This window comes from Dermacentor variabilis, unplaced genomic scaffold (assembly GCF_050947875.1).
Source record: "Dermacentor variabilis isolate Ectoservices unplaced genomic scaffold, ASM5094787v1 scaffold_13, whole genome shotgun sequence".
NCBI classification, from domain to species: Eukaryota; Metazoa; Arthropoda; class Arachnida; order Ixodida; family Ixodidae; genus Dermacentor; species Dermacentor variabilis.
In genome coordinates, this window is record NW_027460291.1 from 18742927 (window position 1) to 18766192 (window position 23266).

At 43.8% G+C, this 23266-nt stretch overlaps 1 protein-coding gene across 6 annotated transcripts in view; it reads right to left on the reverse strand.

Annotated features, from left to right (window-relative positions):
• The window catches only part of Ctl2 (Choline transporter-like 2), a 494927-nt gene that overhangs the window by 236598 nt on the left and 235063 nt on the right, over positions 1 to 23266 (reverse strand). For 5 of the 6 annotated variants that reach the window (XM_075677595.1, XM_075677596.1, XM_075677598.1 and 2 more), the window contains exon 6: positions 3189 to 3305. The exons of the other annotated variant lie outside the window; for it this stretch is intronic. In XM_075677595.1, the coding sequence (XP_075533710.1) occupies positions 3189 to 3305 (117 nt within the window). The remainder of the gene's footprint in view (positions 1 to 3188; positions 3306 to 23266) is intronic. 6 annotated transcript variants of the gene reach the window in all.

The following is a 23266-nucleotide window of genomic DNA, read 5'->3' on the forward strand; positions in this document are numbered from 1 at the left end:
CTTTCTTGAGCTACAATTTTCTTTGTTTGCTTTCTTTCTTTTTTCTCGTTATATTGTTGTTACAGTGTTGTTTTCCATGCGGGCAAGATTTTTATCTGTGAGTGTGCAGCACGGGCATCACCTCAACAGGCAATGATGTAGGTCAATAATAAAGATATCGAATGTTTTCCAATACATCCACTGTGGTTGTATTACAAATGGTGAATTCACATAAAATTAAACCTCAATATAATGAATGTCAATATAAAGAAATTCTCGATATATCAAAAGATTTAACTTTTTATAACTTCTTGTCCACAGAAAACCATGTGTTTAGAACCTAAATATAACAAAGTGTGTTTATTCATAACTTCAATATAAAGAAATTTCACTGCTGCTATGAAGAAATAGCGAGAGAATTGTAGTAGCTTCGACGGGGCGGCTGGACAGAGGACCTAAGGCATGAGGTTTAAACGGCCAGGGCACGCAGCGCCGCAAAAAAGAGCCGGACTGCTCAAGTCGGGGACCAGACAAAGAATCACTTTATTCCAGCGAGGGGAAACACATCAGGTGTACCTACAGCGTTTGGCACTGAGTGGCGCCCCGACGTAACCGATTCGAAACCGAAACTGGAAGCCGACATAGGATATTACAACAATAAATGGAAACTTCTGCAGATACAGATGGTCAAATGGTTGAATTGCAAGTGGCTCCTTACGAATGCACCTCTCATATTATGCGAACAGGAGCTACCGCCGAGAAGCAGTGTCGTGCTGCACATAAAGTGCAGTAATATCCTATTGTGCTTCATGCACTGTACGCTTTGGGTGCGAGTAAAATCGTGCAAGGATGAGCCAAGAGATAGATGGTCACTTGATGAGCGCTCGAGAAAGGGGAAAGGGGGGCAACCAAGCGCGCGCTAGGGGGAGGGGTGGCAGGTTGCCATACGCAGGCAAGGATGACAGCATGCCTGAGTGCATACGCAGCCCGCATGCCTAGCGTTAGACGTACATAATCAGCCATGTGTGCAAAGAATGGGCATGCCGAGATGGTGTGGCATCATGTCCACTGTCTTCTCACATATTTAGTACTAGAGGTTCAGTAATATCGAGTTTCGGAGACATGTTGAAGCGAGAGGAAGACAAAGCATTTGCTTCCCGCTGTCAGTGTTTTTCATGATAGCATCGTCCCACTGCGGGTGACACTATATCAGCTGCAGGGGCAGAGTGAACGTTGTGGGCATGGAGGTGCACTCTGCTGCCTTTGTGTGGTATTCACCTGTTCTGTCATCCCTACGCCCCTCCCTTTCCACTCGCGCTGGTTGCCAGGGGCAGTCTTTGCCACAAACTGGTTTGTGGCAGTGGCGCTCGCGCTGCCGGCCACGGCCCGCCATGGTTGGCAGAGGTCTCTGTTGGACAGCACTGGGTGAGCGTTTTCCTCTCATCCGTCGGCTCGTCTGCGAGGGCCTCGTACTTGAGCTCGTCTACGGTGCCTCTGCACTTACGGTAAGCGCGTACCTGATGTTGATCCTTTTCAGAAGCCAAAGAGCGGTGCCTAGTTCTCCCGCGCAGTCATCTTGAGCCGAGCCGCACTTGGCCCAAGCCAATGGAGATTGCCTCAGCTATCTCGCAAGTGGGTCCATTGATTATGGCGAGAGCAAGCAGGATATCCACGGGGACTTTTCCTAGGGGCGTTTTGTGGTGACTCATCCTCCCACAGCAACATGCTAGCAGCACCCCTTTCTGTATCTTGCTCCCATGGCACGAAAGCCCTTTAATTCTTGTGACGACCAGGGACCGGGCATTTGTGCGGAGTTGGGTGTCGCCAGAGGCAAATAAACAGTTTCTGCTAACTTAGGGCAATACTGTGTTTTAACACATATGTGTGCCTAAGTGATTGTGCCGGCTGATGCAACCAGCATCAAAAGTGGATTATTGTTGAGAAGATGTGTCGAGAGAAGCAAAACATACGCTTGGACTAAAGGAAAAAGTTCAGATATAAAAAAGGCGAAAGAGGATGAACGGTCCACTCAATGGTCAAAAGTTTAAGGAATTAGGAATGAACACACTCAAAACAATTCAATTGTCTGATATGTATTAACACTTGAGAGATCACTTGTCAAGGCAATAAAGAACCTGAAAACTGCTAGGTGACGTGCCACCAGTGTGGGGGTCAAACCGGCAGCCACGACCTTGAGAGAAGAACTGGCTGCGTGGGTAGAAAACCAGCCAGCTAGCAGTTAGCAAGGAGAACGAGTCTGCAAACAGCTAGGGTGCAACTTGGTGCAATGAAAGTGAATCGGGGCCAACTGAAAGAAGTATATGCTTTTGTAGGGAGTAGCAATACAATGAGCACTATGGTGATGCCCTTCCAATCAGCCTTTTCCAAGCAAATGGTCCATTTGTGCAACACGTCTCACTTTTGTTATAACATTTTAACACAGAGTGACGCGCAATCCGTCACAGAAAAACCCAAGGTTTGTACAGATCCTGCAGGGAATGGGCATTACCACAATGTGATGCCAGCACACATCAAACTATGCTAAAACGTTCTGAGCTTACCGTGTAACTTACATTATCATGTACTTATGCCAGTGCATTACACATCCTTAGTTGGAGTTATCACCAAAACAAACTTTTCAACCAATCGAAATTGCCCTTGATACCCCCGCTACATTCGTGGTTGTGCTGAATTCTTACAAATGCATCAATGACAGCGAGTCGGTGATATGTCTCACACAGACGGAAAACAACAGAAGGGGCTTACTGCACGTTTCACAAGAAAGTTTCCCACAGTTTTTCCAACAGAACCGAACCACTAGGCACTCACAGAACTCTTAGTGCCTTCCTCATTTGTCATTACTTGTGTCACACTCAGGAGCTTGACAACAAGTGGGCTGAAAGAAAACTCGCACGGGGCCTCTGAGGCATTTGATGCTGTATAATGAGAGAGGTTCCCAAGTCCAATGAAACAGTATGAATGACTCAATAAGATAAGTAAATAAGCTTTTCATTGTAATGGCTCACTAGAATATTTTTTTACTATAGGCAACATAACTTCAATTTTCCTACAAGTTAAAGCAAACAAACTTGCTATTAAATACATCTGCATACCCTTATTCGATGTCTGAAACTGGGTATCCGTATTTTAAAATTTTCATTTTCTTACATCGCTACCAACAAGTAAATTTTTAGGCAATAATGACATACTTGCTTGTCAAATGGATCCACGCCATACTGGCATATGAGCTTGGAACGGATGATGTCCTCATTCCCTTTGACATTACTGACCAAGAAGGTCTCGTTGGGACATTGTGACACGCACACCTGCCAAAAAACAAAACAAAACATGGATGACACTTGAGCTTCCTGGCCTAACTTCACTGTGTCGTTACAGTGCACATTGCCACACTGGACATGCAAATTATCAGAATAAGCAGCTGCAATAGTGCTACTCAAGTGAACAGAAATTATGTACAGATTACGAGCTCAGCCTATGAATAAGCACTAAGTTGCTAATGCTTACTGGGTAAATAAACCACAGCAAAGGCCAACAACACACAAAGCGCTACTGTCATTTCAGCAGGCATCGTGAGGGAAGCTCAGTGACTTGAACCACAAATTAGTGTTGCTTACAACGAGGCAACCATTTGCTGCTACCCCAAAAACAATTTGGTTGATCATGTGTGCAAAAAGTACAAAACTTGCTGACACCAGTGTTGCCATATCAGCAATTTTATCACTAGATTTAGCAAATGTTTTTACATTTAGCGACAAATTTTTCTACTCAGCAGCCTTTTAAAAGACTATTTAATGTGACAGAAAAATTGGCAACATTGTGGTGAGCCCAAAGTTAAGCAAATTGCTTCAAAAACTACTCCCTAAAACACGCTTTCACATTCAAAAGCTATGAAAAGGCAGCCAAATTTGGCTGTACAACAAATTGGCTCTGTGACCGCGATGAAGCAATGACACTCATGGAGGCCATATGCTTTAGTTAAGTGTACTTATGCAAACAGGGTTCACTGTGTGCTCACAAGATGTGCATTTTTGTTTTCATTTTCTATGAAATCCATTAGAATACAATCGAATCTATCTATAACAAACTCCATAATTCCACAAAATGTGGTCACTATATCAGTAGTTTGTTATACATGAACTCGCTCTTAAAAACACTAAAAAATTAAAGCCACATTGACACCAGCTTTGGCAGTTCAATTCAGTAGCGCTTTGGTTCGATAACCAAATTTTCAGTGTCATCTTTGTTCCCCGTGCGTTCCCATTAGAAATGTCCTAGAACTACAAATGTCAACTAGAAATGTATATCTAAAGAATGAAACGTAGTGTGGTATGGCTCTTTCAAAACTGCACCCAGTTTCGATCACCTGTTATTTTGAAACTATGTGCGCAGCCGCCATTTTTAATTTGAGAGCTTGGGATACATTTTTATTAGCACCATGACATGACTATATACTGCACACGAGAGCGAAGTGTTTCAGTTGGCCAGAAGCGTGAACTACTGCAGCCTGCCATCATTCTGCGAAGGTCTCGGACCTCGACCTGAGGTCTCGGCGTTAAGACTATGTGTTAGCCACACAAGAGCTGTAAAGTTATGTTATCTATGTCGCTTGGGCTAAAAAAAACGCGATGTTTGAAAGGAAGCACATCAACACGAAGCATTATCAGCAATCAGCAATCCATAAACGAAGCGTTGACGAAGAGTGATCCCCCGATAACGGCGTAGTAACCACCAATCTTTTGCAACACTGCGTGTGGCACAGCACTTTCGCCGACTCTGACTGCGTGAATATTGACAGTAACAATTGCAATGCTTGAGCGGCCGTTGTTCCCATGGCAGAATTTAATCAGTGAAATAGGCGGAATGCACATGGTGCTGCACGGACAACTCGGCAATAACGAGAGTGCTGCTGCAGTGTCATCCGATATCATACTGGTGCACACACCAATGTAAACACGGTACATCCCACGTCATGCTGTCCACCTCCTCGTCCCCTTGAAAACCATTCGCCTTCTTCATGGATTCCGAAATCCGCGCGTGGGAGGCACTTGCTCATATCGTAGGCCCTATCATCATCACAGTTGGACTGGAGCAGGGCGTGCGCTGCCATGCGCCAAGTTTGGTCGCACTTCCACGCTTTAATACTTTGCGTGTGCCCTCTTTTTACCGTGACCCGGTTCAAAGTGTTCATTGTAACAGTACGGCGATTTAAAAAAGGTTTGTTGTATCTGGACGCAGTTTCAATATGCCAGGCTGGAAAATCGTAAATGCACTTAAATGTGGTCATTATAACTGACAGATTATTATATCTGGCATCGTTATAACTGGTCTCGATTGCAGAGCTTCCCACTGGGGGTGCTACAGTTTCACTATGTGTGAATGGGGGGTGTTTCGAATCTTTGCACTAAATTAAATTACCGAAACTTATTGCAATAAATTTTATGGTGAGGTTTAGAACGAAGCCGGTACATAATAGGACACATCAACTGTAGAAAGGCAAACACACTGGAGTGACTGGGCTTGTTTGCACAAATAAGAACACACCACCTTCGTTTCTCCCGATTTTAAGATAAATCAGCATGGCAATAAGCTTTAATATGGATCAATCGACATGCATTAAGCTCGAGTAAATGTCATATCTGCGAAAAAAAAAAAAAGACCAATATTACATAACTTAGTTCTCCTTCATCAGTGCCAAAAACTAGACAGTCTACAAGCATACACCGTGGACCCAGTGCATCATTGTGATAGGAAAATCAGGTGAACTGTGTTCTTAACCGTGTTGGATTTGTAATCCTAAAATTTAGGTAAGCGCAGGATTTCAGCTGTCTTCATGCATGGTTTTATACATACATTCATTATCATCAGCCTGTTGTATGTCCACTGCAGGACAAAGGCCTCTGCGATCCCTGCGATCTCCAATTACCCCTGTCATGCACCAACAGACTCCAACTAGCGCCTGTGAATTTCCTAATCTCATCGCTCCATCAAGCCTTCTGCCATCCTCGATTGTGTTTCCTTTCTCTTGGCACCCATCCTGTAACTATAATGGTCCAGCCGCTATCTCACCTGAGCATTACATGACCTGCCCAGCTCCGTTTTTTTTTTTTTTTCTCTTAATGTCAATTACAATATCGGCTATATCCATTTAATCTCTGATCCAAACCACTCTCTGTCTCTTCACGTTATGCCTAGAAATCTTTGTTCCATCGCTCTTTACGCGGTCCTTAACTAGTTCTCAAGCTTCTTTGTCTCCAAGTCCCTGCCCCATATGTCAGCACTGGTAAAATACATTGATTGTACACCTTACTTTTCAATGATAAAAGTAAGCTACAGGTCAGGAGCTGACAATGTCTGCTGCATGCGATCCAATCCATTTTTATTCTTATATGGATTTCCTTCTCTTGATATGGGTTCCCTGTGATTAATTGACCTAAGTAAAAATACTCCTTCACAGACTCTAGAGGCTGATTGGCGATACTGAACTATTGTTCCTCTGCCCGGCTTTTCATCATTATCTTTGTCTTCTGCATATTAACCTTCAACTCTACTCTTACACTCTTTCCGTTAAGGTCCTCAATCATTTGTTTTCTGTTTAACTCATCTCGAGTGTTGCTGAACAGGACAATGACATCTGCAAACAGAAGGTTGCAGAGATATTTGCACTGATCCTTACTCCTAAGCCTTCCCAGTTTAATGGTTTGAATACTTCTTCCAAGCAGGCAGTGAATAGCATTGGAGAGATTGTGTCTCACTGTCTGACCCCTTTCTTTATAGGTATCTTCCTGCTTTTCTTGTGTAGAATTAGGGTAGTTGTAGAACCTGTGCAGATATGTTCCAAGGTATCTACATAAGCATCCTGTAATCCTTGATTACGTAATGCCTCTATGATTGCTGGTATCTCTACTGAATCAAATGCCTTTTTGTAATCTATGAAAGCCATACAGAGAGGCTGATTGTAGTGTGCAGATTTCTCAATAACTTGATTAATGACATGCATGTGATCCATTGTAGGGTATCCTTTCTTGAAGCCTGCCTGTACCCTTGGTTGACTAAAGTCCAGTGTTGCCCTTATTCTATTGGAGATTATTTTGATAAATACTTTATATAATACTGGAAATAAGCTAACGGGCCTATAATTTTTCAGTTCTTTAGTTTCTCCCTTTTTATGGATTAGTATAATGTTTGCATTCTTCCAGTTTTCTGGGACCCTTGCAGTCGATAGACACTTCGTGTAAAGAGCCACCAGTTTTCCTAGCATTACGGTATTTACTCGTATAATAGGCGCACTTGCATAATAGGCGCACCCCCAGTTTGGTCGCGGAAAATCAGATTTTTTTTTTATTTCCGCGCATAATAGGCGCACCCCGAACTTGGCACTGTGATCAGTACCGCATTTACACAATTGCAAGCCGGCGCCCTCCTCCCCATCCATCTCGCGTGAAAAAAAAAAATGCACGCACATTCCACAACCCAAGCTTCTTAACATATTTCCTGGACTACTAGTTCTCATTAGTGTTGCTGCCGTCGCAGCTGCTGAGGACCCACAGCCCATACAACATCGCGAAAACCAGTTCTGTTAACGATCGTTAACTACCGACACCCCCCTCCCCGAACCACCGCGACGCCAGCGAGCACGACGACCTAACGCGGCTGTAGAAACCAAAAAAAGAGAAAAGAAAAACGCATCAACAAGCGAAAAATAGTTCTTCCATCAACTATCGATAAACACCCCCCTCCCCTCCAACCGCCACGTGGATGTAAGCTTTTCGCTACCTTCGCTGAGGCAGCTCGGAAAGCAGGCCGACTCGACACAAACGACAGTCCCATCGCCATCAATGCTCCACACAGGCTGACACAAGCAAAGAAAAGAAACACCACATCTCGCCATTTTGCAAGCGGTGTGCAGTTCGTACGGTCGCGTGTTCCGCAATGGGGAAGTACGGCAGCTACACAGCTGCATTCAAACTGAAAGCTGTGCAGCATGCACTCGAGCATGGGAACCGTGCTGCAAGCAGACATTTCAGTGTCAGGGAAATAAGCATTCGCTACTGGCGAGGTCAGCAAGAAAAGCTTCAGGCCACAAAGAAGTCGCGACGGTCCTTCCGCGGTGCAAAGTTTGTAAGGTATCCGCAAGTGGAAGAGCAACTCGTTCAACACATACGGGGCCTTCGACAGGACGGTTGTGCAGTGTCTCTCGACATAGTTCAGACTGAGGCGCGCAGAATTGCCCAAGCACAGGGCATCAAAGCAAAAGATTTCAAAGCAAGCTCCGGATGAACAATGCGCTTCATGCGACGCCAGCTTACCCTGAGAAGGCACACAACGTTGTGCCAGCGCTTGCCCTCAGCATACGAGGACAAGGTACTTGAGTTTCACTGTTTTGTCATACGGCTCCGGCAGAAAAAAAACTTCATTTTGTCACAGATAGGGAATGCAGATCAGACTCTTCTCTGTCTCAACATGCCGAGAAATACAACAGTAGAGGAAAAAGGTGCACGAAGTGTGCTTATTCGATCATCTGGCGCAGAAAAACAAAGGTGTACTGTCATGTTGGCAGTGACTGCAGATGGGCGCAAACTACCGCCTTATGTTATTTTTAAGAGAAAGACGCTCCCAAAGGGAAATTTCCCTCGAGACATCTACGTGAGGGTCCAGGAGAATGGTTGGATGTCCGCGGAATTGATGGTGGACTGGGTCAAGACCGTCTGAGGCCGGCGGCCGGGAGGTCTGCTGTATTCGGCCATGCTTGTTTTGGACAGTTTTCGCCGGCACCTTGTAGAATGTGTACGGGAGAAGTTGTAAGAGCTACATACAGATATTGCCGTGATTCCGGGAGGCCTCACTTCTGTGCTGCAACCTTTGGACATGTCCTTAAATAAGCCTTTTAAGGACAATGTTGAAAGGTTGTACACTAACTGGATGGCTGGAGGACAGTTTCAACTAACTTCAGATGGCAAGAGGACGCCTATGGAAATGCTGTGCAGATGGATCATGGAAGCTTGGCGAGAGATCTCCGATGACGTCATCAGAAAAAGTTTCAAGAAGACTGGGATCTCCAACGCACTGGATGCGAGCGAAGACGACATGTTGTGGAGCTCAGACAAAGAAGACGAGTCTCCACCCGGCGGCGATGAGTATGTTCTCTCCGTCTCGGACTCTGACTAGTCTTAATAAAGTTTACGTGTGTGCAGTCAACGTCTCTCGCCTGTTCATTAAAAGGTAAGTAGGTAGCTTTTATTTTTCCTTTTATACTGAATTTATTGGTAAATTATGTGAGAGTAGCCATAGTCCTGACATATGTTCAAACTTAAAGCGCGAGAATGCGAGTTGAAAAAATTTCGTAAATTTTACCTCGCGTAATAGGCGCACCCCGAACTTTGAGCCGGATTTACTGAAAAAAAAGTGCGCCTATTATGTGAGTAAATATGGTATGTCTCCTTCATCTTTGATTAAATCGACTGTTATTCCATCCTCTCCTGCCACTTTTCCCCGTTTCATGCCTTGCAAGGCCCTTCTGACCTCATCTCTAGTTATAGGAGGAGTTTCTGTATACTGATCATTATTGTTTCAAATAAAGTACTCCTGAGTCCTCTGGGTACTGTACAGGTCAGTATCGAATTCTTCCGATTCTTTTACTATATCTTCGAGATTGCTGATGATATTACGCTGCTTATCTTTCAGTGCATACATCTCGGTTTGTACTATGCCAAGTTTTTTTCTCACTGATTTCAGGCTGTGTCCATCTTTTACTGCTTCTTCAGTCTTTCTCATGTTATAGTTTCAAATATCACTTATTTTCGCCTTGTTGATCAGTTTTGACAATTCTGCGAATTACATTTTATCTCTTGAGCTGGACACTTTCATTCTTTGTGGTTTCTTTATTAAGTCCTTTGTTACTTGGGAGAGCTTGCCTACTGGTTGCCTTGGTACCTTGCCTCCCACTTCAATTGCTGTCTCTAAAGCCAACCTAGTTATGGTTTCATTCATTAGCTCTACGTCGCCTTCATCTCTCTGTTGTAAGGCTGCATATTTGTTTGCAAGTGCCAACCTGAATTGGTCTGCTTTTACCCTTACTGCCTCTAGGTTGACCTGTTTCTTCTTGACCAATTCTACACTTTCTCTTTCCAAATAGAGGCGAATCCTAGCCGTCACAAACCTACGATCCCTGCACTTAACCCTACCTAACACTTCTACATCCTGCACTCTGCTGGGATTGGCAGAAAGTATGAAATCAATTTCATTTCTTGTTTCACCATTAGGGCTTTTCCAGGTTCACTTTCTGTTGCTACGCTTCCTGAAAAAGGTGTTCATTATTCGAAGCTCATTCCTTTCTGCAAATTCTGACAAGCATCTCTCCTCTAGCGTTCCTAGGATCGACACCGTAGTTGCGAATTGCTTGACCACGAGCCTGCTTTTTCTCCACTTTTTCATTGAAGTCACCCATTGCTACTGTATACCACGTTTGCACCACGACCTACTGGAACTTCAGACCTGCACTCGTTCAACCATTCAACCACTCTCGTTCAACCATTGGCCGTTGGTGTCGCTTTTATAACCTGTTCGTCTGCTACTCTACGGTTGACTGGTGCGGCGTTGTTATTAGTACGGCGACTGTTGCGTTGTGACGAACTGCCTGTCTAGTTGATGATTTTTGCTAACAAAGTGACAGTGATGTTACAAGGCATTGATTGGTCACTTGGTGTCGCTTTTATAACATGTTAGTCTGCTACGTTGTAAATTAGTACGGCGGCTGTTGTGTTGTGACAAACTGCTTGTCTAGTGGATGATTTTTGCTAACACAGTGACAGTGATGTTACAAGGCTTTGATCGGTCACTTGGCTCTAAAAGTTGACTGCACGAACCTAAAAAATGTCGGAGCGTGTAGTCCACTGCTCTCTAAAATAGCGTTAAATAGCCACTCCTATTGCCTTTTTCAAGCAGATTATTATAAATCAAATTGCTTATAGAGTTCGTAAAGTACACAACAGTTTCATTGTATACGTTGTAAAATTCGTTTCTGCGCTCTTTAGAAACTTGAAACCACCGTAATGTTCGACGACAGAACGATTACCACTCATTTTAACTCTTAACAGTTGTCAGTGAATGCGTCGCGAGTTCAAAAAGTGAATTATGCACACAGCTTCACTGCGTTCGTATCTTAAGCACCACCGTTATGCTGCCGCCGTACCACGCAGAAATGCTAGCTTTACAGTTTGAAAATAGTTCCGTGACACGATTTAAGGCCTGCAGAGCAGCACATATTAAAGCACTGGGATCGCTTTTGCAAGCTTTCTACTGAGCTAGACACCCAACAACAATAAAAACAAGATATGTTCACCTTTCCTTGAAACAGAATCGATCAACCTATTGCACATATGGGGCGGAGGACTTACTCGTGAATACTTTTACTATATTTTTACCAGATCATCTGCCTTTCACTACGGCACACAGCAGTAAATCCTAATGTCATCTACGACATTAGGCTATCTGTTCTGAACTAAAAAAAGCTATATTATCCTATGAATCTTTTAAAACAATTTTTCCAGTCTCATTACAAAGGCTAGGAAAGGGAAATTTATGCCGTCGATCTAGCATTGCAGTTGCCACCTACACTCGTTTACATTTCTTGCACCGCTCCTCCTCTTCTAGTTTCACTATTCAAATGCGAAGCATTCACAAATATCTGTTTTCTTTTGTATATTTGTGAATTTAGTCATTTACCCGCAATACACGCGCTTTGTGCCTGCCGAAATGGCAACACGAGCGCTGAACAGATTGCAGAAGCAGACGACAGCGAACATGTTATAACTAGCGCCACTCTACTCCTACGTTCTGTCCCTAGCGGTAAAAGGGGCGAACTAGACCAGGCGTGCTGGAGCAGGGAGATCTGTGCAGGTCTGAAGTTCAGTAGGTCGTGGTTTGCACTTTTCTCATTGCTAATTCAACATCTTCATAAAATTGATCTACTTCCTCGTCATCGTGACTGGATGTTGGAGTGTAGGCTTGTACTACCTTTAACCTATATTTCTTATTAAATTTGACTACGACTACAGCTATTCTCTCTCATTAATGCTGTAGAATTCGTCAATGTTGCCCGCTATGTCCTTATGGATTAGGAACCCTACCCCGCATTGCTTCTTATCTAGGAGACCTCTAAGCAGAGGACATGTCCGTTATTCAGCAATGAATAAGCCTCATCAGTTCTCCTAATCTCATTAAGGCCGATAATATCCCAAACAATGTCTGATAGTTCTTCAAAGAGTCCTGCTAAGCTAGCCTCATTCGAGAGGGTTCGGGTGTTAAACGTTGCAAAGGTCACTTTCCATTGGCGGCCTGTCCTGACCTAGAGATCTTAGCACCTTCTGCTGTATTACAGGTCTGACAGTCGCTTTGGTCAGGTGCTCCGCAGCTGCTGGGGACTGAGGGCCATTGGGTAATTGAGTGATTCATTTGGGAGGGAGTGGCCGAACACTGCACCAGGGAGGCCAATTCCTGTTCTGGTGAGGGAGTGTCTTGTTGAAGCTTAGTGGTCCTTCTCAATTTTGTAGTACCTGGATTAGTATAGCCCCACTCACTCTTGGCATCTTTTGCCGGTGACAAGTGTCACTTCAAGCCTGCAGATGGTGTGCACTGGAGGAGGTCAATTTCAAGCTGAAGATCATTAAAAAAAAAACTTATAGAGGGATTCGAACTTCTGACTATGGCAACCGAGCATTTGACACAGCTCAGTCAGATAATCCCATAGGTGGTGAGGCTGCCTTATCGCCGACAAGTACAGCCAGGAGGGCACTACATGCATAAAAACTTCTTTGATTTATCCGCGATGTCTCCGAGAACTCCCCCCCCCCCCCCCCCCCCAATATAGAACGATTTCTAAATTATTCTGGCCTCGTAGTTCCGGCTTCGCATGTGCGCAGGCGGCCGTGAACTCGGCTAGGCAAACACTACAGGCGTACTGATGACCATTCACAGTTGTGAATACATGCTCGTGATCTACAGGAGTACAAACGGAAACCCGCGAAAACGAATATAAGTGCAAATGTAGAAGAAATAACTGAATGCAAACTTTGACTTTTTTCTTTAGTTGATGAAAATCTGTATGTGAACTCTGTACCTGTTCATGTTGCATTATTTCTTTCTTATTGTTTGCGTGCTACTGCAAACCTTCTCATCACTTTTTCTCTTCCTTTAGCGGTGCAATTTTTAATTTTTTTTTTTTGACAGGGGGGGGGGGGGGACTTTAAGTCCATTTAGAGTCAGTTTAAGTCCATTTAGTATATCTCAAATGCATGAAAACATGCTTGAAATATCCATGGTATACGGGTTTTGATGATTGCGGCAGGTGGCACGGCATAGTATTTCACAATGGTTCTAACATCGTTTTAAAAGCACTTCTTGTTGGGCTAGTTGGTAGCTGTTCATTATAAAATATGAAGACGCCAAATAAACAGACACACACAAGAGAAAAGAACGGCACAGGGCGCCACTCGCAACTGTTTTATTTACAGAACGCAGGCACATATATAACGTCAGTCAACACATGCGCACCGAGCAAACATTCATTCATGCATCTAATCAAACATTCATGACACACCACGCTCAAGAAACCTCATCTCGGCCTTGTATAATGATATCGAAGGTTCGCTAACGCACAAGCTGCCTTTCTTGCCTATGCCTAAAGAGCTGAAGCAGAGGCCCCTCGGCAAGAGGTGAGACCGGTGGCTGTGCCGTATGTGCACAAGGTGGCCCACAATCTGAAGACGGTAGCGAGCAGACATGGCGTTCCGATAGTGTTTTCAGCCCCAAGGAAGCTCGGAAGCCTTTGCTCCCAAATCGCCAAAAGAAAAGAAAAAACAACTGAAGAAGGCTGTGGAACCAAACTGGGCAACCTTTCATGAAGTGTGCCGAAGGGGGTTGTCTACGAGATCCCCCTTTCGTGCAGTCGTTCCTATATAGGTCAGACCGGGCGCTGTGTTAATGAGCGTGTCAGGGAGCATGAAAGAAATGTTGAGCAAATGAAAGAGGGCCCAAATTTGCCTAAGCACATCGGGACCTGTCCCTCACGCTCTTGTGAACCAAGTTTTTCAGATGTGTGATTTCTTGCCTGAAGTAAAGGTACTAGAGCAAGGGAACTGGTTGAAGCCTATAACATAGGCAAGAAAGGCAGCTTGTGCGTTAGCGAACCTTCGATATCATTATACGAGGGCCGTTTTTTTTTCAACCTCCGATAGGCTATAAGTAAAAGACAAGTTCATCTAAAACAATCATTTTATTACCAAAAGATTAGTATAGTTACGGTTACTTTCGACATAATCACCGAAGAGATTGAGGCATTTGTCATATCTGTGGACAAGCTTTGCAATACCCTCTTCAAAAAAAGTTGCCGCCAATGAATTCAAGTAGTCCTCGACGATGGTTTGAAGGTCGCCATTGGTTTGAAAGCGCTTCCCACCAAGCCACGTCTTCAGTCCAGGAAAAAGATGAAAGTCACAGGGTGCTAAGTCTGGACTGTATGGCGGATGATCGAAAATGTCCCATTTAAATTGTTCGAGAAGCCGTTGAGTTGCTCCGGCAGTGTGTGGACGGGCATTGTCATGGATCAGAACAACTCCAGCGGTCAGCTTTCCTCTTCGTTTGTTCTGAATGGCTCTACGCAGACGTCGTAAAGTTTCACAATAAACAGCTGCAGTGATTGTGGTTCCGGGCTCCATAAACTCCACAAGCAACACACCTTGTTGATCCCAAAACACAGTAGCCATGGTCTTTCTGTTGTTGAAGGTTTTTTTGAATTTCTTTGGTTTGTTTGGTGAAATTGAATGCATCCATTGTTGTGATTGTAGTTTTGTTTCCGGTGTGTCGTATTGAATCCAGGTTTCATCCCCAGTCATGATTGATTTCAGAAGGTTGTCTCCTTCATCCTGATAACGCTCAAGGAACTCCAAAGCTGACGCCATTCGTCGAGTTTTGTGGCCGTCTGTCAACATTTTTGGGACCCAACGTGCACAAAGTTTTTTGTAGCGTAACCGTTCAGTAACAATAGAGTACAAAACAGACCTTGAAACTTCTGGAAATTCCGTAGATAAAGCAGTAATGGTGAATCTGCGGTTTTCTTTAACCATTCTGTCAACTCGTTGAACCAGGTCATCTGAAACGACAGATTTGCGGCCTTGGCCCCCTTCATCATGCACATCATTACGTCCATCTTTAAAATTTCGACACCATTCACGCACAACACCATCACTCATGAAGTTTTCCCCATACACTCGACTCATTCTCCGATGGATTTCTGCAGCACCATGGCCTTCAGCCTGTAGAAAACTAATAACACTTCGCAATTCACACTTGGCGGGAGCAACAATAATGGTAGCCATGTTTACGTGGCTGTAGCACAATGCCGACTGACGCCTGAATGTCAACAATGGCGGAGTGTGTAGTGCGAGAGCTGCGCAGTTGCCTACAGCGCATGTCCGCTTTCTGCTGCCCGCGTAACGCCTGCACGGAGCGATCGGAGGTTGAAAAAACAACGGCCCTCGTATAAGGCCGAGATGAGGTTTGTTGAGCGTGGTGTGTCATGAATGTTTGATTAGATGCGTGAATGAATGTTTGCTCTGTGCACATGTGTTGACTGACGGTATATATGTGCCTGCGTTCTGTAAATAAAACAGTTGTAAGTGCCGCCCTGTCCCGTTCTCTTCTCTTGTGTGTGTCAGTTTATTTGGAATCTTCATATTTTATAATGATCTAACATTGTTGTTTCCGAGTCTCCTAGTAAAGTAAAATTTTTCTACAGCCAGCTGGTAAATTCATTGTTTATTCCTCACCTGCACGGCGCTAGACGATCGTGAAATGTTTTGGCAGATTCAATACGCCATATTAGCTAGTATTTTAGTGCTCCAAAGACACTTCCATTATTATATAAAACTTACTCGAGAGTTTTAGCTACAATTTTAGCGAATTTGGAGCAAAACATTTAACAAAAATTTAATGACTTCTTGGCATCAGTTTAGCTACATATTCGCAAAATTTGGCAACCCTGCTTGACACATGTTTAGCACAGTAACAACACATGACAGTTTCATTCAAGATCAACTTTTCTTTCTTCTGACAACGAGCTCAACACAAAACACCAAGGCATGGCTCATGTGTTGCCACAATACTTTGAAAAATTGTCTTTGAGGTTCTCGATCATAAACTTGAAAAAAGTTTTTTATGACAGGATGTTCCTTCAAACTTTTAGATATAGAGATCTTTTTCTGTTATTTTAAGGAATAAGAGTGATTCTTCTTTTGACTCCTCTGTCAACTACATTTCAGCCACTTTTTCAGCAATATGAGAAGGGCATGTTCTTTGCACTGAACTCCATTGCCTTGATTCTTTTCAATTTTAAGATCTGTGCTTTAAAGGGTCCCTTACCAGGTCCCATCGTAAGCTATGGCCATAAACTAGAAGTTGTTAAGCACATTCCAAGAAGTGTTGTATTGCTAGGCTTATTATTATTATTTATTTATTTCATATACTTTAGAGGCACCAAAGAGGCATAGAGTAAGTGGGTTACAGTAATACTACAAACGAGGCAACAAAAATCAGTCAAAAGAACAAATTAAAGACCCATAAATTGTTATGCTGATAACATAGAATAAAGAAGTGATTTATACTAACAAAAAGAGAGCAGCAATTGCAAGTGCGAAAGATACAAAACAAGGCCAGCATCATCACACAGTGATTACAATAAACTACGAGTTTCGGCTTCTTATAAAACATAACGGGATCGGTTATCCAAACACTCCGTCAAACCTCGATATACCGAACTTCAATTTAACAAAATTTGTGATTCCTGGTCTTAGTTGGTACTATTTATTTATTTATTTATTTATTTTTTTAACGATTTAACAAACAATTTGATGACATGGTTTCGATTTAACAATTTTTTTGGCCATTTCAAGCATGCACTTATAGCCCATATGGCTGGTAAATATGGCAAGAAACTAGAAATGTCAGCCGAGGAAAAAGTTATTTGCAAGCTTCCTTCCTTGTGAAAAGCACCAAAGTGCCATCAACGCCAGGACACAGCATGCAGGAGACACCGCTGTGCTGTGCACTTTGCCAGGAGGCCTCGGGGCACACTCCACGTGCTTGCACCGAGAGCTGACTATTCGTTCAGCACAAGGGGAAGTGAGGATTGGTATATTTTATTGATGTACTTTGTATGGTGGATGTAGTATGGCTTTAGATAGGCCTAATATCAGTCGCTTTAAACTGCGTAAAATATACAAGTATTAAAACACTGACAATGACCAGAGGTGTGAACTATGACCATAAATGTTTTCTTATGCAGGGATGCCGTAATAAAACATGTAGGTGAATGTACCACTACTGCCTCATAAGGGCCCTTGAATGCAAGGGCCTGGAGACACGTGCTGTACTAGGTGTACTTAACACAACAGCAGCAGTCTCCGGTAAGAGGCTGTACTATGCAATTTTTGGACTGATAATGTGCAGTGTAAGAGTGTCATTTAAAAAAGTTAAAACAGATTTGGTGTCAAATGGGTTCGTGCCAAGAAACTGTGCTGGATGTAAAGGGATACGCTGTGGATAAGCTAAATGAAAGTGCTTCTTCCTCTCTATTTCTCTCCGCAAGGACTTGGACGACGGTCAGTCTTTCACCAAATCTACTACATGTGGGAGGCTCATCACCAGTCAGCAAGAAGTTGTGTGTATCGTATGTGCATCCTATTATTAGTTGACAGAACAAGACATCGGTTTCTCGTAATTATATTATGGATGGGCAAGTGCTTAACTGTGGCTTAATTAGGTGAAGTTTATTCGAGGCTTGGGCATCCCACAAGCATTGCCAATAGTCTCTAAATTTTTTCCAAATGGAAGTGTAGCAGCATCGACTTCAGAGGAAGAAGAGGAGAATGGTGGCTGGCTAGGGACAGGCCACTGCTTAAGAAGCGAAGCAGGCGTGTGGCTCAGAACAAGAGCGGCTCACGCGAGGTGGTCGGGAGGTTTTATTTGCCGAGGAATGAGCGTCAGCTAGGACCTTCTGCTCAGTAAAAATATTACACTGTTTATTGTGGCTCATTGTCATCACTGATTTTGCATGCCACAAAAGGTTTCAAATCTATGGCGGGGACAGCTATGGAAGAGTTGAAATCTTTTGTTGCTGCGGATGTGGTGATTTCGTTGGCGGGCACATTACCATCGATGCCTCTGTGCCCAGGCACCCAGCATATTATGACACGATTTGCATAAACAGCGCACAAGCTTATATAAAGATCAATAATTACAAGATTTTTATGCTTTTGTAGTGATATTAAAGCCTTGACAACGCTTAGAGGGTGGGTAAGTATAATTGCCTTCTCTAGTTCTAATTGTTTTCTATGTTTCACAGCCGATAATAATACATAGGCTTCAGCCGTGAGAATACTTGTTTGTGCATGCAGAACGCCAGAGTCCGAAAAGGACTGACTGACTGCTGCATAAGAAATGCCAGCTCGTGACTTAGACGCATCGGTGTACAACTCCGGGCAGCAGTACTTCGACCGAAGTTCAAGGAAGTGCATTCAAATGTGCATCTCAGGAGCACGCTTACCGACTTCAATAAACGACATGTCCCATTCCACGAGCTGCCACAGCCACGGCGGTGACAGCTTTGCTGGAAGCATTAGATGGTGTTGTAGAAGTGGGACATACATTTCTTCACTGAGATTCCTAACAAGCAGTGCGATGGAGTCCCTGGCTGTGGGCCGATTATTAAAAAGTATGGCACAGGACACATCATTTACAGTTGTGTAACAAGGATGTTCAGGATTCGGGTTTACTTTCAGATAGTATGTGAAGCTGCAATATGACCTCTGTAGACAGGGTGACCACTCATTGGATTCTACATAGAAGCCTTCTACAGGGCTTGTCCTGAAAGCACCGGTCACTAGGCAGATACCTAGATGGTGCACAGAGTCCAGGATTTTTAGCACGCTTGGCATTGCAGGATGATAGATTATAGCACCATAGTCAAGACGAGGGCACGAGTTGACCGTGCGCAAAACATGTCTACCGATCACAGCACGGCATGCGGCACGTTTTCTGCCGATCAGAGAATGGTGGGTGCTCCGCGATTTCTACCAATTATAGCGTGGCGTGGCACGCTTCTACCATACGCAGGAGTGGCAGTGCCGGCCGAGCGGGGGAAATAACAAAAAATGTGTGCAGCTTAGACTTTGGTGCAAGGCTGGAGTCAACAGCGGAGCTTGTGATCACCTAGCTTTTACGTGGCTTGCCTAAGTTGTTTGTAGGTTTTGCGAGGTTATGCTAGGCTTTTCTAAGTTGTTGGTAGGCTTGGCTAAGACGTTTCTAGGTTTCGTGAGGTTATAGTAGGCTTGGCTAAGTTGTTGTCTCCGGTGCCTTGATGTTTGAAGTTTTCGAGCAGTCGCAGGCCGGGATCACTTTCTCAGCGACATCGAGCGTTCAGACGGCGACTCTCGTGTTTCCTGGACCGAAACTCAGGATCCTCAACTAGGCGTCACCTCTTTTCAGCCACAGCTTCAGCGCTGGTTTCTGGATCAGCTTGGCAGCGACACATTGCTTCACGCTTCTTCGGGTGTCCGGACTTTCTTTGGTCTTCCCATGGCAGCAGCCCGTATGCACGGAGTAGAGGAGGTAAGAGATGTGTCGCCGTACCAACTGTTCCAAGCTTTTGCTCGCCTGTGACGTCACGACTGCGCCCTACGCGCGTGCGGTGTGAGGACGTTACGTGGCTTGGTGCTCTAGCAGGTGGCTGCTAGGCAAAGCGAGGTGGTGCACAGTTGGGCAGAGTTTTCTGGTAATGCTCCATGGCAGAACTAAAAGCTTAAACAGCTACGTTGTTAAAACTGCTTGTACATAAAAGCTTCTCCGATGTTTGTCTTGACACGAACAAGGTGGTTTACTTTCGACCTACCTCCTCAGAAGCCACATTGAAGGATGTCTAGTATGTTGTTACTTTCTAAGAAACAGATTAAGTGCCAGATTACCATTTTTTCAAACACTTTGCACAGACAGCTTGTTAGCACTATTGGCCTATAGCTGCAGGCTAAGGATGGGTCTTTGCCTTGCTTAAGTAACTGGAGGACTATAGCTTCTTTCCATAAGGACGGAATATACCCAGCCGCCCACACGGCATTAAAAAGAGACAGGAGTGTTTTTAGTGCTTCAGTGTGCATAATCATTTCATACATGATCCGATCGCCACCTGGTGCCACGTAGTTGCAACAAACGAGAGATTGCTTAAATTCAGCTAAGTTAAAAAGGCGATTGCAATGTCCGTGCCACACGAACAAACTACTTCAGGATAAGGGAACGCAATACTTCTTGAGGGAGTTCAACCTCAAGGAAGTTGTGGTCGTGACGTGGCCAATAAGGAGTTTTTAAAAGTAGCCGCCGGAGGCGCATTCAGCGGTGTTTGGTTCTTGTACAAGTACAATAATGTAGCTATTATAATATGCCTTATATAAAAATATTATTCAATATACTTGACGTGAAAAACATAGAACTCGTTAATGTCAAAGTGCACTCACTAAACATAGCAGTGCTGACAGTGACGCTTGCCACCCTGAGCTTATCTGTGTTTTCCTTTGTTTTCCTGAAAGCTGTACTAAAATGTGGCATATCATGCGCGGGGATCTCCTGAATTTTTGCATTTTTAATGCACGAGGGCGAGTCAAATGAAAGCGAGCCAACTCACCCTGCGCAATAATGGTCCGGTTCATTATCTGCGAGGCATGCGCGTAGCACACAGGCATCTCTCATTTACAAAAAAGACACGCAGATGTGAGAACAAATGTTCTTTAATGCTCTCATACACTGGGTTGAATATGGTTGTGTGACATAATGGAAGCTCCAAAAGTTGAACAGCATGGTGTCGTGGGGCTTCTGACAGCTCAAGGTGTTTCCCAAAAAGAAATTAGTCACAGTGTGGCTGCCCTGTACGTTGAACATTGCATTTCAGTGGCCACTGTGAAGTGTTGGAAGAAACGGTTCAAAGAAGGACGTGAAAGTTTCAAAGACGATCCAAGACCATGCCACAGTCACCGTGCAATCACCTCCAACACACTTGCAAAGGCTGATGAGCTGATAAGACAAGAAACGGCAGATAAGCTTTGATGAACTGGCAAAGCGTGTCAACCTCAGTCACAGTTAGCATCACACCATAATTCATGAATATCTCCATTATCGGGTCTTGTGTGCGCAATGGATGCCCAAGATTTTGAACCACCGCCAGAAGACGGGGAAGTTCGGCGATGCCTTGACTTTTATGATCTGTTATCACAATGAGAGTGATGACTTCTTGTTTGCAATTGTGACCGGGGACGAATCATGGTGCCACTACTACGAGACTGAAACATGATGGCAAAGCTTGCAGTAGAAACATTCCAATTCATCACCCCTAAAAAAAGCAAAGGCGGTCATTCTGCCGGAAAGGTGTCGACTTATTTTCAATCGTCAGGAGCCATTACTGAAAGAATTTACTAAACCTGGAGAGACTATCAATTCCGAATTCCGATAATCAAGTTTCCGATATTGTGAAATGTCGGACTGGCTGCGTGTCGCAGTCAAGAACAAACGACGTGGAAAATTGACGAATGAGGTCATCTTGCTCCACGACAATGCCCGTGCCCACGTTGCTGATGTGCTTAATACAAAACTGGCAAAGTTCAAGTGGGAAACGCTGCAACATCCGCCATACAGCCCAGACCCGTCGCATTGCGACTTCCTCATTTTGGGGCAAATGAAAAAACAGCTCAAGGGAACCAGATTCGTGTAGGACGATGACATGAAGGAGTCGGACTTTTTGAAGCAGCAATCCAAGGATTTCTATGAGATGGGAATCACGCAACTCGTTAGTCAGTGGCACAAATGTCTCAATGCTCATGGAGACTACTTTTAAATAAAGTGCCGCATTTGTCAAATATTCGGATCCGCTCACTTTCATTTGACTCGCCCTCGTAAATTTTGCAGAACTCCTGCTTTTTATATGTGCTCTCTGTTGAGACTATAATTTCGGTGCAATTACTCACAATACATGATCGGTGACAGCTGCTTCTATGCAATACATGGAACAAATGACAGCGTCATTGAGATTTTTCCTTTGCCGTTGCATATGTACAAAAATGTAAACAAGATTCTTGACTGACAAAGTTTCATTAAAAGATCTGTCCTCAATTTGTTCATTTCATGGCCTTTACATTTTTCATATCAGCTACATGCACTGCTTTGCTGGTTTCAAACTGATATAGTTCTAAATTTCGTGTAATATTTTCTTATTAAATAAAAACCATGGAAGCATTGATATTAGTTATTTCGGGCATAATTTTGAACATATACGAGTATATTCTTTTATGAAAAAATACATATTTTACTTGCCTTGACAGTGCATAGCGTTGAAGAATTCGTTTGCAGCATGTTTGGCAATGGCAATCCAGTTATTATTCATGTATTTGATCCCTCGACAAATTTTTTAAGGAGGAGGCAGAACTGCAATGTGCCCCCCCCCCCCCCCCCTCTCCCCTTCTGAACAAAATTTCTGGCTATGCCACTGCACCCAGCTGCTAGACTTCATTGTTGTAATCGATAATGCGGCATGGGGACATTGTAGTAAGCAGGCTATTTCTCCACAGAAAATATACTAAAGTTGATGGTGCAGCAGCTTTTGTTATAATCGATATAGTAATAAAACTGGTATCGTTATAAGTGAGTTCGACTGTAATCACAAAATTCTCAGTTTTACAATAGCCAGTATGGGCACGAGAGTACTCCCTTCAGCCACTGAGGGAGATCCCCGATCTTTGTTGACCAAAAGCTCCTTTAAACTGCCTTAGCGGAAGGGCAACCGTGTGACACCGAATGCATCTACATCGTGATAAAGACGACGAAGTTAAAAGGTGTTTACGGGTGCCCATGTGACAGGGGTATAAACCTCACTCGATGAACCTTTGCGATTAAGGGGCTCTTCATGCTCTTTGAACCTCAGTAATGTTTCTGTATAGTGCAATGCACTCGAGACACATTGAAAGTGTTCGCCTAGGCAATCTGCTTGATCTTCCAGGCTATCACCTTGGCTACTTACAAATGATAGGGGATGTGTCGGCCAGCCTATTAGTTTATTTACCCTATTCCAGACTTTCATCCCATCCGTGTAAGAATTTATACCAGACGTACTTCTCCGAACTCTCTCTTTTAGCACACAGACATCTTCTTCTACCCCAGGACTTTACTTGTTTCAGATTAA